This window comes from Diabrotica undecimpunctata, chromosome 9 (assembly GCF_040954645.1).
Source record: "Diabrotica undecimpunctata isolate CICGRU chromosome 9, icDiaUnde3, whole genome shotgun sequence".
Taxonomy (NCBI): Eukaryota; Metazoa; Arthropoda; class Insecta; order Coleoptera; family Chrysomelidae; genus Diabrotica; species Diabrotica undecimpunctata.
In genome coordinates this window covers 54,919,716-54,941,794 of record NC_092811.1, presented here as the reverse complement: position 1 = coordinate 54,941,794, position 22,079 = coordinate 54,919,716, and the positions used below count along the sequence as shown (strand labels likewise).

Sequence of the window (22,079 nt, the reverse complement as noted above, 5' to 3'; positions counted from 1 at the left end):
GCAATTTGTATAAAAGCACTCTTGCTATATCAGCGCAGAAGAAAAAGGATATTTTGGATCTTCTTGCTCTGATAAGTCCAGCATTTCACGATTTTTATAAGAATTTAAAGACAACTGATGCTGTCGATGTGATTCCAGATGATGAAGATTCATCTGACGCAGAGTAATACGTTTCTCTGTTAACCCTTTGACTGCGGGAACCGCATATTTGCGTAATTTCATTAGTGCACGAGATGTGCGGGAAACGCATATATGCAAGAGGGCTAACCGCTTCACCGCTAACCAAAAATGGAGGAACAGTTAAAAAGGGGTGAGTCTGTATTTCGTACCGCTAAAAACCAACTAATTGCTATTAAGTGGTGTGATAAACGAGACGTATTCATGCTTAGTACAGCACATGACAAACATGTAGTAGATACCGGAAAAACTGATAGGAAAACAAATAGACCAATAGTAAAACCGCAATGTGTTATTGATTATAATAAAAATATGGGAGCTGTAGATAAAACAGACATGCTGCTCAGCTCAATTGAAAGTGTTAGAAGATCCACCAAGTGGTACAAAAAGGTCTTTTTCCATATAATGGATATGACACTGCTAAATAGTCATATCTTATTCCAAGATGCCACAAAAAAGAAGATGCCAGTAGCCAAATTTCAGTTGAATTTGATTTCGCAAATGATTGAATTAAATTTAGATGACTTCGTATACAGGCCAAGAAGAGCAGAAAATCCAGCTCCATATCGTTTAACTGGTAGACATTTCCCAACAAAAATTGCCTTAAGAAACCAAAACCACTCGATAAGCAGAAAAAGATGTTTTGTTTGTAGCAAAAATAAATTGCGGAAAGAAACCGTTTACATGTGCGAACCATGCGATGTCGGGTTGTACGTGACACCTTGTTTTGAAAAATATCATACTCTACGAAATCTGTAATGTCAGATAAGTTTAAAATTATTTTGTATTTGTATTTTTTTGAGAAAAATCATTAGTTTAAATTTTTCTTGTGCCATTTTTTTGTTATTAAAATTGATTTTTGGGTTATTTAGTTTTTTTTTTTCGAGCCTGTAATCCTTTATTTTTCATATTTATGGTAAAATGAAATGTTTAGTCTCCGTTAGTTTATATATATATATATATATATATATATATATATATATATATATATATATATATATATATATATATATATATGTATATATATATAAAATAATAAAGTAAAAAAAAATCATAGAATTCCGAAAATTAAGTCAACTGTAACCTAAAAACCAAAAATATTTGCTTCACTGCGGGAGACGTCTATTAGCGCCGCAGCGACGGGATGCAGATCCTCTCAGTCGCTCCGCAGCGAAAAGGTTAAGAGACGTTACCATTGGTCTGTCGCAACTGCATTATTCTTATTTTAATTATTTTATATTGATTTTTTTTTTTTTTAATAAATATTGCATAAATATGTTGGTATTTATTTTTTTCATAAACAACAGCTTTTTTGGACTGAGCAAAATAGTATAAGTCATTTTGTACACGTGATCCAAATAATATAAGTCTCATTTTTTTGTCTTTTCCATTTATTTAAAAAAAACACGATATATATTCTTTAAGATTATTATTTACAAAGTAAAATAGGTAAATATAACAATTCTATGTACTACGATTTAATAGATATGGCAATTAATTATCGTTTTTGGCTTCTCCTGAAAAGTTGTTTAAATTGACTTAAACTCTTTTTACCGAGCACCCTAGATTTTACAGTGCATACAGAAAATTTTTACAATAAAATGAACGATGAGCATAGATAAGATTTAAATTATACATGAAGACAGATATACTTCTTTTGGTTGTAGTTTTCGAATCTTTTCGAGACACATGCCTCAAAACATATGGGTTAGATCCAGGACACTATTATACCATCCCGGGTTTCACATGGGATGCAATGCTTAAGTATACAGGATGTCACTTGGAAACTATACAAGATGTTGATATGCTTTTATTCTATGAACGAGGTATACGTGGAGGTATATCACAGTATTGTAACCGTATGGGGGAGGCTAACAACAAATACATGATGAATTACGATCAATCTAAACCCTCTAAAATCTCATGTACCTTGATGTTAACAATTTATATGGTTGGGTGATGAGTGAACCACTCCCTTATGGAGGTTTCCATTATACGATATATATCACGATGCGAAAAAGGGATACATTCTTGAAGTTGATCTTTCTTACCCAGAAAACTTACATGATTACCTGAAAGATTTACCGTTTTGTGTAGAACATTGCAAACCTCTTGTCCACTCTGTACAATAAAACTAACTACGTTATTCACTACAGGAACCTAAAACAGGCTATATCACATGGATTAGTTCTTACTAGAATTCATAAGGTATTGAGATTTAAGCAAATGGCTTGGTTAAACATTGTATGTTGGAATGGCAATCTTAGAACTGTCTAAAACCTGCATATATGAATTTCATTATGACTATATGTTACAAAAATTTCCATTAAATCAAAATAAATTGCTTTATATTGATACTGATGGACTGATTTATGGAAGTCAATGTAATGATGTATACGAGGAAATGATTAAGACTGACATTCATAGATTTGATACAAGCGATTTTCCTTCAAAGAATCCTTGGAATATTCCTTTAGTAAACAAAAAAGTGCCCAGTCTAATGAAAGATAAGAATAACTAAAAAATCATGACACTTCGTAGGTCATCTTTCAAAGCAATATACATATAAAGTGACTGGAGAGAAAGATGTTAAAAAGTCAAAAGGGGTTAAGATGAATTTTTTACAGACTAAAATTAACTTTGATGATTATTTGAATTGTTTGAAAAATTTTCGTGAAACAATCGAATCAAAATCACTTTTTTATGCAACACAGTTTTGTATACAATCGAAATTACATGAAGTTTACAGTATTGTGCAAAGTAAAATAGCCTTAAACCCTTTTGATTACAAACGGTACTTACTGTCCAACACTTTTGATACTTTACCAGGGGGTCACTATAGTATAACACATAGCTTAATTCATTTTTCAGATTTCAAGTTGGAAAGTCTACAAAATTTATGCATAAGCACCATTATCGAAATCACACGAGATTTCAAAATTTATTAGTAAATCGCCTTTACCATGGGTGTTAACGGAAAAAAATAGTTTAAAAATTTAGTAAAATTAAATGGATGCAAATTAAAACTAACCCCGTTCCTTATAAACCTTTTAAAGTTTGTGACTTTGAGAATTATGATCTAGAATTGAATATTTCACCTGAACTTCGTCAGGCAACTATATAGTGTGAGGATTTTGAATATTTTGCACTTAATGACTACTATTGCTTATGGTTTAAGTATTATAAAATACCAAAATATAATTTGCTACTCTGTCACATATGTTACAGAGTATTTAAATTAATTTTTTCTGAAAAACAAAAATGTCTAAAAGCTGAATCTGATAATTTTCATGTTAGTTGCTTAGCTTCAGACTTGAACTTGATATTTAGAAAAAAATCATCCTGGTGTCAAAATGGTTTTTGTGAGGTACTCTTTTAACTAAAGGATAGATATGATTGTGATAAAACAATCATTTATGTTTAAATTACCATCAATATATGTAGCATATATACTGCTCAACTTATAGCAATTTTGAAGGGCATTACTTGGTTAATATTAAATAACTTACGAGAGGGGGTAATGTAACGAGTCCGTCACTTCAATAATCCTTAAACATTTCTAAATAAAAATTTTAAATTCAAATCCTCTTAATGATTTTCTAAATTTTTAAATTTTAAGTTGCGTAGTAAACAGCGACACCCAGCGTCCATGTTTGCAACTATTGTTTAGCTAGCTCAAAACCCGTGTCCATTGCGCACTTCTGCTTCGACGTTCGTGAAAGGCACTTGAGTTCAAAGGTAGGGGACAGAGTTGTCTTAAAAGGTTTTTTTTTTGAATTTTAAAGTTTTTTATGAAGAAGTAGCAGAAAGTTTTAGTTTGGGGTTTTTTGGGGAGAAAGTATCCAGGTTGGTTTATAGCCACTCTGAACCGGTAGGTGTATCCAATTATCAATAAAACGAAAATATAAAAACCATCAGCCATTTTGAGATCCTATAGTATTGTCAATTTTCAGTTGATTCGATATATTTATCTGTTTTCCATCATTTCATTAAGAAATATTCAACATCTAAATCGAAGTGTTATTGATATAAAATCATATGTATTTTAATTTTACTTCCCGGCATTAAAAAACATAATTATCTATCGTTAAAACAATTTATTATCTATTAAGAGTATCGATAAAAATGTTCTGTCTTGTACCGTTCTTTATATCATAAAATATATTATTATCCATGTCATGCTTTTTGTTAAAATTGTCGATATAATTAATCCATTTTACTTAAAATATTGTCAAACCATGCGAAGGTCACATCATTTACAAAAACCATTAAGTTTTTTGCTTTCATACTTCATTAGTAACCTTTATAAAACCTTTCAAGGTTTATAAACCTTGTGTTTTTCCCTACTCTGTATCAAGGGTAAGAAAGATCTATAAAACAAATGTTTTTTTAGCCTACCTTTGGGAGTCAAGCAGAAGTCAGGGGAAAAATTTGGTATTTTGTTTTTTTTTTGGATTTTGGTTTTAAAAAGGAAAGAAATATAAATTTGGATTTACACAATTGTCCGTCACCCATAGCTGTTCCTTTAGAGGTCCAGACCTCTCTGAAACTATTCCCGGACAACTTCAGGGAACCAGTCGGAACGATCTCCCCCATTTAGAGTGTGGAACACTATTTATTTGTATTAAGTCTTATTCACTAATTTTAATCATTTTTTGTGTAATATTTTTTTTGTATATTTAACTTCTACTATTTCATTTAATAATACGAACCGTCATTTTTTTTTTAAATAATTTACTGAATAACATTTAAGGACTAATTGTCAACTACAGGTAGAGGTTTTTAATGTGCACACATTTAATCAGAGAGTTATTAATTGTTATTGTATTATTATATATTTAAACCTTTGGACATCTATCCCTTCAGGATAGTGTCCTCTTTACTTTAGCCGAATATTTAATTGAAAGCCGAAGTACAGGGTTACCTCTCTAGTAGGCCAGTAAAGTGACCTTTTTAGGACAAATCATTAAAATTTTCTTATATTTTATTATTTATAAATTCAGATCATCTAGGATCAGTTGTGTATAACCGGGGTATTTATTTTTTTTTGTATATAAGTAACTAGGTTGACTGTACATAATTGGTGGTGGGTAGCTATAAAAAAAATTATACTGTATATGAGACCTCTACTTGCAAAACAACCAATCTCCAGTTTTTGGGCAATCTGACCTGCATACGCCACTGGATTCCTTGTAAAAAGACGCATCCCGCTATGCCTAAATTTCGTAACATAACTACCAAACTTCCATTGAAATTAAATCGAAAAAATTGGTTGTTGTTTCAAAACGACCATTCTCCAAGGTCGTGTAGGATTCAAAACAACCAATATCCCTCTGCACGAATCAGAGCGCTGGATTGTATCACGTGGTCGGTGATTTTTAAGATGGCGATCATACTAGTGTCAAAGCTGAGAAAACGAACATTATTTTCTAAAGTTTTTGAATTTTAATAATAAATGGAGACAACACCAGAAGTATTAACGCCTACAAAGTGCAGAAAAAGAATCGCACAACCAGAGAAATGGGCGAGACATGTGAGAAAACGGCTAAGGTTAGTATATTTTTAAATCTATATAGAAGAAAAAATGTCGTCTGTCGTGAGTGCAACATGCTTCGCAGGGAACATGTATAATTTTCATTGTTAATTACCAGATATTTAGAACAGAATGTGAGTTTAATTTATTTGTAGGTATGGGGAAACGAAGGCGCCTAAAATGCCAACATGCAAGCATGACGGGAGAGCCTACCAGTGCACAAAACTCAATATTGCGGATGTGATGGCATTTTATAAAGCTTTTCATAAAAATGAAGAGAAAGTTAAACAAGACACCTTTATACTGCAATTCCTAGATTTAAACCCTCTTCGCAGACGTCGCCCAAAAACTGGAGTAAATCGTAATAAGGCAAATACATGCAAGTGTTTCATAAAAGGTCCAGATGGCAAGTTACCCGTTTGCCAAAAGACTTTCACTAATGCCTTGGGGATCACAAGGGGCCGACTCCGAACTACAATGAACAATTTTAGAGAGGAAAGTAATCTTGCATGTGAGAAAAGGGGAGGAGACAAACGAACGCATTTATATAAAGAGAAACTGAGGAGCGTGGTCGAATTTATTAAAAGTATAAAATGCGTGGAGTCTCATTACTGTAGGGGTCGAAGTGAGCGCAAGTATGCATCAGGTGATCTGAGCATTAATAAACTGTGGAAAATTTACAACGCTCAAGCCAAACCAGAGAGACAGTTAAAAAAGGATATTTTCGAATGATTTTTAATAGAAAATTCAAAATTTCATTTAAGGCGCCACAGACGGACATGTGTTCGATATGTATTTCACTCACTGAAAAAATCTCAAAGGAAACGACACCATCGGTGAAGCAATCCTTCATGGCCGCTAAAAGAATTGACAAGTTTAGAGCGAAAGCCTTTTTTGCATTATTGAAGGAATCTAAGCCTTATTTATTGACTTTATCATTTGACTTGCAAAAAAACCTTCCGCTGTCTAAAGTACCGGATCAAGCAGCGTACTACAGCAGACAGCTGTATGTACATAACTTAACAATCGTAGTGGGACATTCTAAAGTCCCATTAACGAAAGAAAATTTTTTTAAGTAGTTATAAGTAGATGAGGGTAAGGATCAGGACTTCCGGTCCTGATCCTCACCCCCATCTACATATACAGGATAAGAACTTCCTGATCCTCACCCCCATCTACATATACAAAATTAAGACTTCCGGTCGTGACCCTCACCCTCATCTACATATACAGGATAAGAACTTCCTGATCCTCACCCCAATCTACATATACAGGATAAGAACTTCCTGATCCTCACCCTCCCCCACTTATACAGTATTAAGACTTCCAGTTCCGATCCTTAACCTTTTCACTGCGGGAACCGGATATACACGTACAATAATTTCGTGCCCGTATAACGGGAACCGGCTAAATACGCGTACCCTTTTTCGGCATTCGCTGCGGAAACCGTATGAATCAGATACTGCTTACGTATTGTATGTTGCCTATAAGTAGGTAAGGAAGCGGGGTCCTGAATCACTTTGGTAACCTGTCCATCAGGGTCTCCGATGCGAAGGTATCGATGCCATGATTTGACCTTGGGGGTGTACAAGAAGTACAAGAAGTGATCGACAATGACCAGAGGGTTGTAAGAACTGGTCGCTTATCGCTTGATCTCTTCTTCTTCTCTCCCGAAGAAGTGATCAACAATGACCAGAGGGTCGTAAGAACTAGTCGCTTATCTCTAGATCTCTTCTTCTCAGCCGAAGAATTGTCACCTACGTTACCTGTATGTTTTTACACTTGTCTCTTCTTTGTCTTACCTGTCCTGAAGAAGTAAAAGAATCGGTCGACAATGACCAGAGGGGGTGTCTTTGAGTGGAACGGACCACCTTGTATGTCGAGTGCAAAACTCATCGCTTATCGCTTCATCTCCTCTTCTTTTCGTTAAATTTGTACAGGGTGATCGAAAAAATAAATTTTGTATTGAGACTTGGAAATATTTTAGGTGTTGTTGCGTCAAAATTTTTTTTTGTGTACGATGCTTAGATATATCTGTATAGCCTGCCTAGCCTAGCCTGCCTAGTCTTATCTTTACTTTTGAAACTTGTAGGAAAAGGAAAAATAACTATGTATCACATAAATGCTTTATTGTGTATATATATATATATATATATATATATATATATATATATTTTAATGATATATGTGGGTAGATGTAAATAAAACAATATTGGATTGATACTATAAATTTTATTTGTTTTGAAACAAGTTATTTATTTTAAATAAATGTATCCAGCAAAATTTTGTCAGTAATCAAGATGTGTCTTGAGGTGTACATGCTAGACGAGTTTTATTCAAGGCTCTCAACTTTTAACAATTGGAAGGGGAATAAATCTGAAATAGAGTTAGCTGCTTGTGGATTTTACTTTCTCCAAGTGGAAGATATAGTAAAGTGTTTCAAGTGTGGCGTAGAGATTTACAAATGGGAATCAAATGACAATATAATCGAAGATCACAAAAAATTTAGTCCCGATTGTGCCTTTGTAGAAAGAGTTTATCCCATTTTTCAGAGAATCAACGACAACAACAAATAAATTGTGAGTGAGAACAATAAATATGCCTGTTCCTGTGAAACATAAATGTCCAAAGTGTGGGGGTGACACTGAAGAACGAAATGACCTGTGTATAAATTGTGAATTGGAAGAGGTGTACAAGGAAGAGAGTGGTGCTAAAAATATACCTAGTAGAATGTATGTAAAGAGACAGAGACCGCAACAATAAAAAATAATGTAATCGCATGATAAAAAATTAGAATAATAAAATAGCTGTAAATATAACATAAAGCTCATTTTTATTTTGCCCTTTGAATATGCCTGTACCTGTGACATATAAATGTACAAAGTGTGGTGGTGAAACTGAGATTCCAAATACACTTTGTGTAAATTGTTACTTAAAAAGTATATTTAGACAATTTGGTGGTGACAAAAATAACCCAAGTCATCTATTTATCCAAAAATAAGTATGCCTGTACCAGTAAAGTATAAATGTCCAAAGTGTGGTGGGGAGACTGAAATATCTAATAGGAATTGTATAAACTGTGACTACATAGAATATTTGAGATCCAGATCTGGTGCTAAAAATATACCAAGTAGTATGTTTGGTGAAATGTGAGGTCAGTTGTCTGAAGAAGAGAAAAAATATATAAAGACTTATATTTAGAATAACTATGTATTAATTTGTAAATCGTCTACGAGTACGCTACCAATATGTTAAACGCTGTCATTAATAAATTACCTTTCGAAATGCACATCCCTGGAGGTTATAGGTTTTGTGGACCCGGCACCAAATTACAGAAACGACTAGCACGAGGAGATAGGGGAATAAATGGATTAGACGAGGCGTGTCGTGAACATGATATTGCATATTCTCAAAATAAAGATCTATCCGAACGACATAAGGCTGATAAGATTCTAGGTGAAAAAGCTCTTGAACAGTTTCGATCGAAAAATACAGCATTTTCCGAAAAATTGGCAGCACTTGGTATAGCTGGTGCAATGAAAGCAAAAGTGAAATTAGGTATGGGTCTAGGTTCTACTAAATATAAAGCTGTAACAAAAAGTTGTAATAAAGAATTGAACAAAGCTAAAAATAATTTAGAAAAACTAACTGAAAATATAGACCATTGTACTTTATTACTCCAAGGATTAACTATTTCCAAATCAAGTAAACGCAAACAAAATATCCAGCACAGAAATAAACAAAAAATACAACAAAAGCTTTTAAATCATAAAAGAGCAAAAGAAATTAGAGATGATATGGATGTAGACATTTCAAATGAGTTCGCTGTTGACTCTATAAACAGAGGAGACACAAGAAAAACGGAAAAACGGAAAATAAGTGATGAAAATATTATGGGTGCTAAAAAGCCAAAAAATGATGTAAACGAAATATTGAACAATACTCAAAAAAGAAAACGTGACGACGATAACGATACTATGGATGACCAAGCAATTAAAAAAATAAGATATAATGTATAAATATAAAAAATAATTTTATGTGATTTGTAATATAAATAAAATTGGTTACGAAGTATTTTTACTACATTTAAAAAAAAATACATTGACGCAAATCTACAACACGCTATGCAACGTGATTAAATTTTTATTTCTTCATCGAAAACACATTATACATACAATAAACATATTTAACGATTACGCTGACGTCAATGCATTTTTAGGTCAAATAGGTCACCAAAATACATTATATGCAGATAAGCACATTTTATTTAGATAATGATAAATTAATTTTGGAATAATAAACGTTTTAATGATAAACATGTTTTGTACTATTTTCTGCATTGCAATAAAGATCAAATAGGTCAGTCAATTACGTTAATATATATTTTTTTATTCTTACTATTTAAATTCGGTTAATTATCAGTTAGTCAGTGATACTAATTCAGTCTGAGTTGGTAATAAGCGGTGTGTTAACAGTTCAACAGCGAAAAAGTAAAACAGTGAAATGGGAGTTAAGAGTTGTGTGGTTGAATTCCATGGTAAGCAAAGAGAGAATGCCAGGACAAGACTCTTCACGAGAGAATTTAGTAGGTATCGGCAAAGAGATGAGGGTGTTCAAGAACAACAACTAGGGAGGCTTAACCATTTCGAACCCCATAGGGATGCTGATTACCCACTAAGAAGGAGACCGCTACCATTTCCAATCGAAGGAATCAACCACGTTCGAAGACAGTAATTTTAAATTTTTTTTATGTAATTAATAATAATTAATATATGCTCTATTTTCTATTGTCGTTTTTTTTTTAATAAAGACTTGTTGTTGTGTGTATTATGGGTAGTTGGTTGGAAACAGTCAAGATGGTTGGTAATAAGAAAAAGACAAGAAACAGCACTAAAAGAAAGGTCACATCCTCCTCCTCATCTTCTAAAAGAAAAATTTCAAAGCAAAAGTCATTTAGTTTATTGAGAGTAATTCGAGACATTAGAAAGAAACTATTGGAAAGCAAACCAAGAACGTTAAGGGAAGCTATTCAACAAGCATTACGAATTGTGAAATCCTACAAAAACGTTAAAAAACCACGTGGTCGAGTAATCCAAGTTCCAAAAACTGGGGGTATATTACCTCTAATACCGATATTTGCTGGGTTGAGCGCATTGGGCACTATTGCTGGGGGTACATCAGCTATCGTGAAAACTATTAACGACGCAAAAGCAGCTAAAGAAGATTTACTCGAAAAACAACGTCATAATCGTAAAATGGAAGCACTGGCAATTGGAAAAGGTTTATACTTGAAACCATATAAAAGTGGAATGGGTATTTTTTTATGAATAAGAAAATGGATCAAATAAAAATTCCAAAACATGCTTTGACAAATGTAGAGTTACAAAAATATGCAAAATTAATGAAAATCCCACATTTTAGAGGTGTAATGATGAGAAATGGGTTTCCGAAAAAAAATTGGCAACATGAGAGTGGAATTATTAATTTAGACAATAAAGACGGTCCTGGAACTCATTGGACAGCTTACAAGAAGAATAAATCCAAAGTCGTATATTTTGATAGTTTTGGTAATCTGAGACCACCGTTGGAAGCTATATCATACTTTAATTCAAATGGTTATTCTCAAATTGTTTATAATCATAAAATTTATCAAACTTATAACACTGTAAATTGTGGACAATTGTGTTTAGATTTTTTAAATAAATACCCTTTTTAAAAGAATATTCTTTTATTTACTCTATGATTATCGTTTGAACATGTCGTACACTTTTGTGTTATCTGGAAGAGAATCGGTGTTATCAACAAAAATTTACCCACCAATTATTTTAAACGAAAATGAACAGTATGTACTAGGTTTAATAGATTTCATGTCATACAATACAATTCCAAATGTAGACCAAACAAACAACAAGTTTTATATAGATGGTTACGATATAACGATTCCACATGGTTCTTATGAAGTCGAAGATCTTTCAAATTATTTAACTGAAAAAATAACTGAATTAGAATTAAAAGTAGATCAAACACCAGATAAAGATGATACAGAAATTAATAAAGAAAAGAGTCAAGAAAAAAATAATACAATTGGTAAAGGTGTGCCTAGAAAAAATCATAATATAGATCAACCTACAAGTTTGATATTGAGAATTAATAACAATACACTCAAATGTGAAATAAAAAGCAACAAAGTCATCCATTTTGAAAAACCAAATACCATTGCTCCCTTATTGGGATTTACACCAAAACGGCTCTCACCTTTAAAGACTCATGTAGCTGAGAATCCTGTGCATATCACAAAGGTTAATTCTATTTGTGTGGAATGTAATCTAATCACTAATTCATACGTCAATGAAAACCAAGGTCATATAATCCACATGTTTTATCCAAATGTCTTACCGGGTTACAAAATTGTGGAAATTCCAAAAAAGGTAATTTATTTACCTGTCACAAATAGATATATTGATGAAATTTTCATTAAAATAGTTGACCAGGACGGTAATCTTGTTAATTGCACACGAGAAGTTATTACGTTAAGACTACATTTAAAAAAAGTATAAATAATGGTTTTAATTTACAACTGTAGCAAATTTAATCCAGGTGTGGACAGTGTATATAATATTAAGAGTGTTGATAAAAACATTAGTGACAAGCAGACTCTCAAACCGTTGACAACAGAAAACAAAGTCTTTTTAACCTCACTAGGATTTAAAATAAAACACAACTACGACAGTGACAGGGAAAAAGAAAAGAAATACTTGGTGTAGAATAAAGTTTTTTATTAATACTAGAATACTAGGGATTTTCTTGAGGTGTACTTGTAAGAAGAGTGAATATGAGTTTTAACATTTTAAATATTGGAGATCGTGTATTGGTTGACAATTCAGTTGTGAGTCGAGAAATGCACAGTCATTTACCCTATGCCAATGCAACTTTTAATCATTGTGATGAAATAAGAATACCAATTCAGACTCAAGATATATACACCCTACCTTCTGAGAGTTATCTGTATATTGAAGGACGTTTAACGAATGATGGGAAAGAAAGCAATACTTTGCGCTTTATTAATAATGGTTTGATGCATTTATTTGATGAAATACGATATGAAATTGGAGGCTGTGTAATAGATAGAGTGAGAAATTTAGGTATAACAACGACAATGAAAAACTATGCTTCGTTCACACAAACTGAATCTAATCGATACAACTGTATAGGTTGGAGTATTAATGACACACCAACAGTTGCTGATAAAGCAGGAAATTTTAATGTTTGTATTCCACTCAAACTTGTACTTGGATTTTTTGAAGATTTTACAAAAATTCTTATTAACATACGCCAAGAACTCGTATTGATAAGAAGTTCAACTGATTTAAATGCAGTAATGTCTACAGTAGAAACTGAACTGAAACCAAAAGTGGAAATATTTAAATTAATATGGAAAATGCCTCATATTCAAGTGTCCGATTCAGAAAAGTTACGTTTATATAAATTTATTGAAAATGGGTCCAGTTTGGAGCTTGCATATAGAAGCTGGGAATATCATGAAATTCCTCTACTGCCTCAGACAATGAAATTTAACTGGAATGTAAAAACTACCAGTCTATTGGAGAGACCACGATTTGTTTTGTTTGCATTACAAACTGCCAAAAAGAATGCAATAAAAGAAGAGAACAGCTATTTTGATCACTGTAATCTTACAAACTTAAAGCTATTTCTAAATTCTGAAATGTACCCGTATGACAATTTGAACTTGAACTTTAGTAAAAGACATTATGCCCTTGCATATGAAATGTATGCACAATTTCAACCGTCGTACTATTACAAATCCATAGGAGATCCATGCCTTACTATGTTACAATTCTGTGCTGTTGCTCCGATATTTGTTATTGATTGCAGCAGACAAAATGAATCAATTAAATCAGGAAGTGTCGATATGAGAATAGAAATAGAAACTAATAAGAATATACCAGCTAACACAACTGCTTATTGTATAATTATACATGACCGTATTGTTAATTATAATCCTCTAACCAATGTAGTTCAAATGTTTTAACTGTAGTTTATCTAATGAAGCAAATCTGTACTTTGGGTTTTTAAGTATAAATAAAAAGTTAAAAAAAAAGTCTACTCTTATTTAACAACCTGTACACAATAAATATTTTCATAACCTTGTTGACATAAGTGTCTAATTGGGGGCTAGACTAGTACCAAATCTGAAAGCTGTTCAAGATCTGTTCGAGACCTGTTCAAGACCTGTTCAAGACCTGTTCAAGACCTGTTCAAAGCTGTTCAAGACCTGTTCGAGACCTGTTCGAGAGCTGTTCAAAGCTGATCAGGACCTGTTCAAGACCTGTTCAAAGCTGTTCAAGACCTGTTCAAGACCTGTTCAAAGCTGTTCAAGACCTGTTCAAGACCTGTTCGAGACCTGTTCGAGAGCTGTTCGAGACCTGTTCAAGACCTGTTCAAGACCTGTTCGAGACCTGTTCAAGACCTGTTCAAAGCTGATCAGGACCTGTTCAAGACCTGTTCAAAGCTGATCAGGACCTGTTCGGGACCTGATCCAGAGCTGTTCAGAAGTTAAGCGAATACCTACATTTTACGATGAATAAAGATTTGAAAAGACAACTTATAACTAAACGGAGAAACATCCAAAGTAAATTAAGACAATTAAAACAAGGACACTTTACCACTAAAAAATAAATCAGGTGTTGAAGTAGCCAAATGTATGGAGTATGTGTTTAAACAGCAAAAACCAAATAATCTTCAAACAGATATGGGAACTGAATTTTTTAATCCACATATGAAAAAATTGATGAAAAAATATAATATTAATCATTACAATGTATACAGTGAAAAAAAGGCTGCGATTGCTGAGCGAGTTATTCGCACGATTAAATCAATGATTTGGAAACAGTTTAGTTTCAACGGTACCTACAAATGGATTGATAATTTACAACAAGTTGTTATTGAATACAACAATAAAGTTCACAGAACAATAGGAATGAAACCAGTGGATGTTAAGAAGAAGCATGAAAAACTATTGTTAAACACTGTATACAATCACATTAAAACGGTTGATTTGGAAAGTCAAAAATTTCATATTGGTGATCATGTACGCATTTCAAAACATCGAGGAGTTTTTGACAAAAAATACAATCCAAATTGGTCTAATGAAATTTTCACTGTTTATAAAATAAAACTGGGAAACCCTATTACATATTATTTAAAAGACTATAAAGGTGAAGAAATTCTTGGGGGATTTTATAAGGACCAGTTACAAAAAGTTAAACATAAAGACAGTTATTTAGTTGAAAAGGTATTAAAGAGAAAGAAAAATAAAATTTTTGTCAAGTGGTTAGGTTTTGATAGTTCTCACAACTCATGGATAGATAAAAGTGACGCAATATAATAAAGAGGGGATAGAAAAATATGTAAAAGACGTTCCACTTGCAAGATTTTGTTTGTTGTTAGAGAATATCGAGAGAGTGAAAACATGTTCATTGTGGATATCCAAGGTTTCTCTTTTCCTGGGGAAGATGTATTTCTTTGTAGGGAAATTGCTATTTTAGATCCTACTACTGAAAACATTATCCACAGAATGGTTGTTTTACCAGTAACAGAAGCAATGATAAATAAGTCATATATAAAATGTATCGAACAACAATGTGTTCAAAACCATGGTTTAAGTTGGCAATCTTGGCATTTTTGTGATACTCATCTAAAATATGAAGAAATTTCAAAATTTTTACACGACAACGTATTAGACGAAACAATATTGGTAAGAAATCATGAAACAAGAAAATATTTGGAAAAATTCATGGAAAATCGCATTGATTGTGTAGAAGATGAACCTAATATACTTTCCGATGAGACTATGAATCATATTTTTAAATCACATCTATGTTTTCAACATAACAATGAAAATTTACAATGTGCTCTAAACAATGTATTTAATATTCATTATTGGTATAAATATTGTAGAAAGTGTTGACAATAAAAAAATAAAAATTAAAAATAGTCTTTTATTAATAGATACACACAAGACATTTATTTTTAAATTGATACCAGACATGAAGCTTGTAAAACAAAAGACTACGCTTGATGTGGAGAATAATTTATTGGAACCAATTGAGAATAAGTTTAAAAAGCATGGAGTTTTGTTCCCTTCAACTATTCGATGTCTTATAGTTGGCCCTTCAAATTGTGGTAAGACCAATGTGATGATAAGTCTATTGGAACATGCTAATGGATTAAAATTTGAAAATGTGTATATTTACTCAAAATCATTAATGCAACCAAAGTACAAATATTTAGAAACTTTGCTAGAACCAATTAAAGGAATAGGATATTATACTTACAGTGGAAGTACGGATATAATGCACCCATCTGAAGCGAAGCCCAATTCAATTTTTATCTTTGATGATGTTGCTTGTGACAACCAAGATGTTATTCGAGAATACTTTAGCATGTCTCGACATTCTCAGGTGGATCCATTTTATTTGAGTCAGAGTTATGCAAAAATACCTAAACACCTTATAAGAGACAATGCAAATATTTTAATTGTATTCAAACAAGACGATTTAAACCTAAAACACATTTACAATGACCACGTCGGAACAGATATGACTTTTGAAGATTTAAAAAAAATATGTTCGATATGCTGGAAAGAGAATTATGGATTCTTATCAATTTTTAAAGACAGTGAAATAAAGAATGGTCGATATAGAAAAAAAATTGATCAATATTTTTTATTAGAATAAAAGTTGTAAGTAATAAATAAATAAAGAGATATTATTAAAAAGTATTTTATTATAATCTATAAAAATATATACACAGATATACATACAAAAATATTTTCCTCTCGCTCAATCTTCATTCCAATACCAACACATATCTGAAATAAAATATATACTAGTTACCTTTTTTCTAGTGGGAAGCAGAAAGCACTTACTTGTTTATTATGTCCTTTGACTTAGAAAATGATCTATATTCAGATCATTCTCATCACATTCTTCTTCTATATGTACTATTGTACTTGGAGGAACCGTTCTTTGCTTCTTGCTTGATGTTGAGGCAAGAGCCTCATCCGGTGCCTCTTGTATGTATAGTGGTCTCTTCAACCCAAGTTGCTTTTGGACTTGTTGATGTCGCTCAAACTCTTCCAATTCATCGTCCAACAAGTTAAATCTGTATCTTTTTACGACATTCTCTAAAATTTGGAATTCTTGCTCTGTCTTTACTTTGGTCCTCATATACCGAACCGGAAGATTCCCAAATTTCTTTTTAAGACTTTTGCTATTGGGTGTATAGCTGAGACTCACAAATATTTTACTTCCCTTAAGAGACACCTCTTTGACACCATATCTAAAATTTAACGAAATTAAACAATCATAAATAAAAATGTTATTAAAATACGATCATTAGAATAAAAAATACATAGATAGAATATAGAAAAAAGAAATTAGATAAATTAGTAAAATATCAAGAGGTAAAACAAAATAAAATTATGTATAAAATTATTTTAGATAAACAATAAAATCAAATGCAAATATGGTGAAATAAACAAGGAAAAAAGTGTATAAATAATAAACTCAATACTTACACAAACAATTCCTTTATAATAAGGAAAGCCGTTTCAATAGGAAAATGAACCGGATCTTCAGTTAAAATTACCAACTGACAGGGTACTGTTGCCATTCTTGATGTTGTTTGTTCACTGCTTGCTACTTACAATTGGATTAGTCTTAAACGACTGTCTGTATTTATAACAAGAAACTGAGAAAAAAAAACAATTTAACATTAAACTGACTTTGTAATTTTAAAACATTGCAAATAACTTATTTACATCAGAGTTAACCCTTTTGACCCATAAAAATGCAGTCACGTTGAACAACATCTTATTTGCGTCAGATTTAATCTTTTGACCCATAAAAATGCAGTCACATTGAATAACAACTTATCTGCATCAGATTTGATCTTTCTGACCTCTAAAAATACAATCACGTTTAATAACAACTAGTTTGCAGAATTATTGATAAATTTAAACTTTTTGATCCTAAAATATAATCACGTTGAATAACAAGTTACAGAAATACGTCAATTGATTTTTTTTTACTGGATAAGTATAAATTGGAGAGCATCCTAATATTTGGGTTTTATTTGTGCATTCGAAAGTTACCAAGTTAAGTTGAACCAGTTACTAGTGAAAAAAAAAATGAGTCAGCAAGTAGTCGATGAACTTTCCAACCAGATTGTAGAGAAGATGGAATCGGTAAGTAGATTAATTAAGAGAAAATCTGATTTACGAAACGTAATAAGATATTTGAAAAAACAAATTTTTATTTTGAATAAATGTTTAAAGAATAGGGTTTCTTGTGTTAAAAATTTTCACTGTATAGAAGCAAATTTAACTATTCTTAAAACATATCTTGAAAACTTTAAGAACAGACTAAATGCTAGAAAAACTCTTAAAAGGTGTTTATTGTGGCAGGATGTGGAATCTTGTTTTAATAGTAGAATAAAAACAGGGCTAATAGTCAATTTAAAATATAAAGAACCCAAAATATTTTTGGAAAAAGCTTTTAGGAGTTTTTCAATTCAAATTAGAAAAAGTTTGTTGTCGTGTCTTTTAAAAGTTAATTTGATTTTATATGGTGTTTTTATCAAACCACAAAATGGTGAAACCTCTATTAAACATTTTTCAACCAAAAATGTAACAATTGACCAAAATACAGACCTCAAGGATTGGTATAAAATTAATTGTATTAATGTGATTTTAAAAAAATTTGAGGAATTTCAAGAAAGAGATAGTGGTTGGGCACTATCACAGATTCTACATTTAAAAGTTAATATAAATAGGTATAATCCAATACTGAGTGGTATTTCCACCTATGTTAAATTACCTAAATATATAAGCAATACAAAGAGTGTAATTAACATTAAAAATTCTGATCCTTATTGTTTTCTCTGGTCAATTGTTGCAGCGTTACATCCTGCTAAAATCAATGTTACACGAACCTCATCTTATCCTCATTTTAGTAAGATATTAAAGTATCATAATATCAGTTTTCCCATTGACATAAAAGATATCCCTAAATTTGAAAATTTAAATAAACTTTCAATAAATGTTTTTACAACAAAAGGAACAGGAAAGGAAATTTTACCTTTGCTATTAAGTAAGACTAGTTTTTCTCCTCGTATTAATTTACTTTTAATTCATTCTCAAGATAATAGTACAAATAATAATAGTAGTGATGAGGATGATGGTCCTTTGTGTAGAAAAGATCTATTTCATTTTGCTTATATTAAAAATTTTTCAAGATTAGTAAATCAACAAGTTAAAAATGTTAGAAACAAAAAATGGTTTTGTGAAAGATGTTTTAATCATTTTAGTAATGATGCACTCTTACAAAATCATTTAGAGGACTGTATTAATTCAAATTCAGTTAAGATGGTTTTACCAACAGAAAAGAATAATATTATAAAATTTAAAAATTTTAAACATAAAGAACTTGTTCCTTTTGTTATTTATGCTGATCTAGAAAGTATTCTTATAAAATGCATTGACAATAACAATGATCCTAATATAAAAACTTATTTGTCTCAAAAGCATGAAGCTTTTAGTATAGCTTATTATTTTAAATCTTCTTATAATGATTCCTTATCATACTATAAATCATTTACCGGTCACGACTGTCTTGTGTGGTTTGTAAGAGAACTTGAAAAGATAGCAAAGAGAATAACTAGAGAAAATTTATTGCAAAAATTCAACAAGTTAGGTCCATTAACTGATAAAGAAAGACATGATTTTAATTTGAGTTTTGTTTGTCATATTTGCACTAAACCTATAGTCGATCCATTGGATAAAGTTAGAGATCATTGTCATATTACAGGAAAATTTCGAGGAGCTGCTCATAGATCTTGTAATGCTAATTATCAAAATACACATACAATTCCGATTGCATTTCATAATCTCTCTGGCTATGACGCACATTTTTTAATTAAAAGCCTTAATAATAACGTTAAAGGTAATATATCACTACTTCCTCTAAACAAAGAGAGGTATATATCATTTACCAAATACATTCAAAATACAAATATTAATTTTAGGTTTATAGATTCGTTTCGATTTATGTCTGATTCATTAGATAAACTTTCCTGTAATCTAGATGATGATCAAAAACAAATAACGAGAAGGTACTTTGAAGATGATTTTAAATTTAATTTAGTTAAACGAAAAGGTGTTTTCCCATATGAATACCTCGATAATTGGGAAAAGTTGCAAGATACTTGCTTGCCACCTATTGATAGTTTCTTTAGTAAAATTAATAATGAAGGAATAACTCATGAGGATTATCAACACGCATGCACTGTTTGGAACACGTTTGAGATAAAAAACTTGCAAGAGTACGCGGAATTATATTTAAAAACTGACGTATTACTTTTAAGTGATATTTTTGAAAACTTTAGACTGATGTGTTTAAAAACATACGGTTTAGATAGTTTGCATTATTTTACTTTACCAGGGTTAGCATTTGATGCCATGTTAAAAGTAACAAATGTAGAATTAGAGCTTTTAACAGATATCGAAATGGTTTTGTTCTTTGAAAAAGCAAAACGAGGAGGAGTGTCACAATGTAGTAACAGATATGCAGAAGCGAACAATAAGTACATGGGTGATAAATATAATCCTGGTAAAGAGACCTCTTATACAATGTACTTTGATGTGAACAATCTATATGGTTCAGCTATGAGTTATTTCCTTCCTTATGGAGGATTTGAATGGATACCCTTAAATGATATTTACAATTACAATATATTAAATTGTCCCAATGATAGTGAATACGGATACGTGCTGGAAGTGGACCTTGAGTATCCAAAAGAACTTTTTAATTCACACAAAGATTTGCCATTGTGTCCAGAACACATAACTCCACCAACTTCTAATTCTACCATTAAAAAACTCTTAACGACATTGTATGATAAAAAGAAGTATGTTATTCATTATATGTATTTAAAACAAGTTATTAGCTTGGGACTGAAGCTTGCTAAGATTCATCGATGCCTAAAATTTAAACAATCACCTTGGTTAAAGAAATATATTGACTTAAACATTGAATTGAAAAAGGAGAGCAAAAATGAATTTGAAAAAAATTTATTCAAACTTTTTATAAACGCTCCGTATGGCAAAAGTATAGAGAATGTACGTAAATATAAGGATATAAAAATTGTAAACAAACTGGGTGGTACATACGGTGCTAACTATTACATTTCCCAACCGAATTTTCATAGTTGTACCATATTTGATGAAAATATGGTAATAATTGAAATGCAAAAACAGAAAATTAATTTTAACAAACCTATTTACATTGGGATGTGTATTTTAGATATTTCGAAAACAATTTTGTATGACTTCCATTATAATTATATTAAAAAAAAATTTCAAGATAAAGCCAAGTTATTATACACGGACACAGATAGTTTAATATATCAGTTTTTTGTTGATGATATATATGCTCATATTAAAGAGGATATTCATAAGTTTGACACATCAGAGTACACTGAAAATAATGTCTATAACATTCCCTTAAGGAATAAAAAAGTATTGGGCTTGATGAAAGATGAAAACAAAGGTCAAATTATGACACATTTTATAGGATTGCGCTCAAAAATGTACACGATAAAAACTTTAAATCAGGATCAGGAAATTAAAAAAGCAAAAGGAATTAAGAAATCAGCTTTAAAGGAACTAACTTATGAAGATTATTATAAAAGTTTATTTAAAAAAACAATTGTAGAGGTTTCCCAAAATTCTATTGTCTCCAAAAAACATGACGTCTATACAATAACTCAAAGAAAAGTTGCACTTAGTCCATATGATGATAAAAGAATGGTTAATTTTTTAAGCACTGACACTTTACCATGGGGTTTCAATGATAAATAATTCTTAAATACGTTTGATAGTAAAAAAGTTCCTTATTCTTTATTTATTATTTTGGTAATAAATAAAAGTTTGTTTTTTAAATTATCTTTCTATTTTTGTACATCAGGTTTTCTTTAACCGATTAATCTACAAATTAAAATGGGTCCTCTATGGTGTGGTAAGTTATTTCACATATAACTTAAAAAATATATCGGTAATTAAAGCTGTTTGTTTTTCTTTAGAAAAGTAAATTGTCATGGGAAAAAGTTTTTACCGACCAAAAAAGATTTATAAAATTACAATCGAATACAAGAAGAAAAATAATACCATACACCCAACCTACTACTTCTATCATCAAAATGTATGGAACGTTATGGTGTGAAAACTGTAAAAAATTCTTTTGTTTTTGTCAAACTTCTTTAGAGATGCATGGAGCCATATTACCTGACT

The 22,079-nt window shown here is 31.2% G+C and overlaps 3 protein-coding genes across 3 annotated transcripts; 2 read left to right on the top strand and 1 right to left on the bottom strand.

The window, feature by feature from the left end:
- Positions 1–12,542: 12,542 nt before the first annotated feature.
- Positions 12,543–13,760, top strand: LOC140450803 (uncharacterized). Its single transcript, XM_072544475.1, has one exon. The coding sequence runs from the start codon at positions 12,543–12,545 to the stop codon at positions 13,758–13,760; it is 1,218 nt and encodes a 405-aa protein (XP_072400576.1).
- Positions 13,761–15,617: 1,857 nt separating this feature from the next.
- LOC140449566 (uncharacterized) lies at positions 15,618–17,441 on the bottom strand. The gene is made up of 3 exons (XM_072542773.1): positions 17,310–17,441; positions 16,659–17,071; positions 15,618–16,601 (listed from the first exon to the last, which is right to left on the bottom strand). The coding sequence occupies exons 1-2, from the start codon at positions 17,402–17,404 to the stop codon at positions 16,666–16,668; spliced, it is 501 nt and encodes a 166-aa protein (XP_072398874.1). The 5' UTR covers positions 17,405–17,441; the 3' UTR covers positions 15,618–16,601; positions 16,659–16,665.
- A 1,716-nt stretch (positions 17,442–19,157) lies between these two features.
- On the top strand, positions 19,158–21,650 carry LOC140450802 (uncharacterized). The gene has a single exon (XM_072544474.1). It carries the CDS (start codon positions 19,158–19,160, stop codon positions 21,648–21,650), a length of 2,493 nt encoding a protein of 830 aa, XP_072400575.1.
- Positions 21,651–22,079: the final 429 nt, after the last annotated feature.

What these genes read in the sequence shown, in the direction of transcription:
- LOC140450802 (XM_072544474.1), top strand. Translation starts at nt 19,158, where the DNA reads ATGGTTTTACCAACAGAAAAGAATAATATTATAAAATTTAAAAATTTT.
- LOC140450803 (XM_072544475.1), top strand. Translation starts at nt 12,543, where the DNA reads ATGAGTTTTAACATTTTAAATATTGGAGATCGTGTATTGGTTGACAAT.
- LOC140449566 (XM_072542773.1), bottom strand. Translation starts at nt 17,404, where the DNA reads ATGGCAACAGTACCCTGTCAGTTGGTAATTTTAACTGAAGATCCGGTT. An exon ending in ATTATAAAGGAATTGTTTGT is followed by an intron (nt 17,072 to 17,309) that starts GTAAGTATTGAG and finishes GTTAAATTTTAG; the next exon opens with ATATGGTGTCAAAGAGGTGT.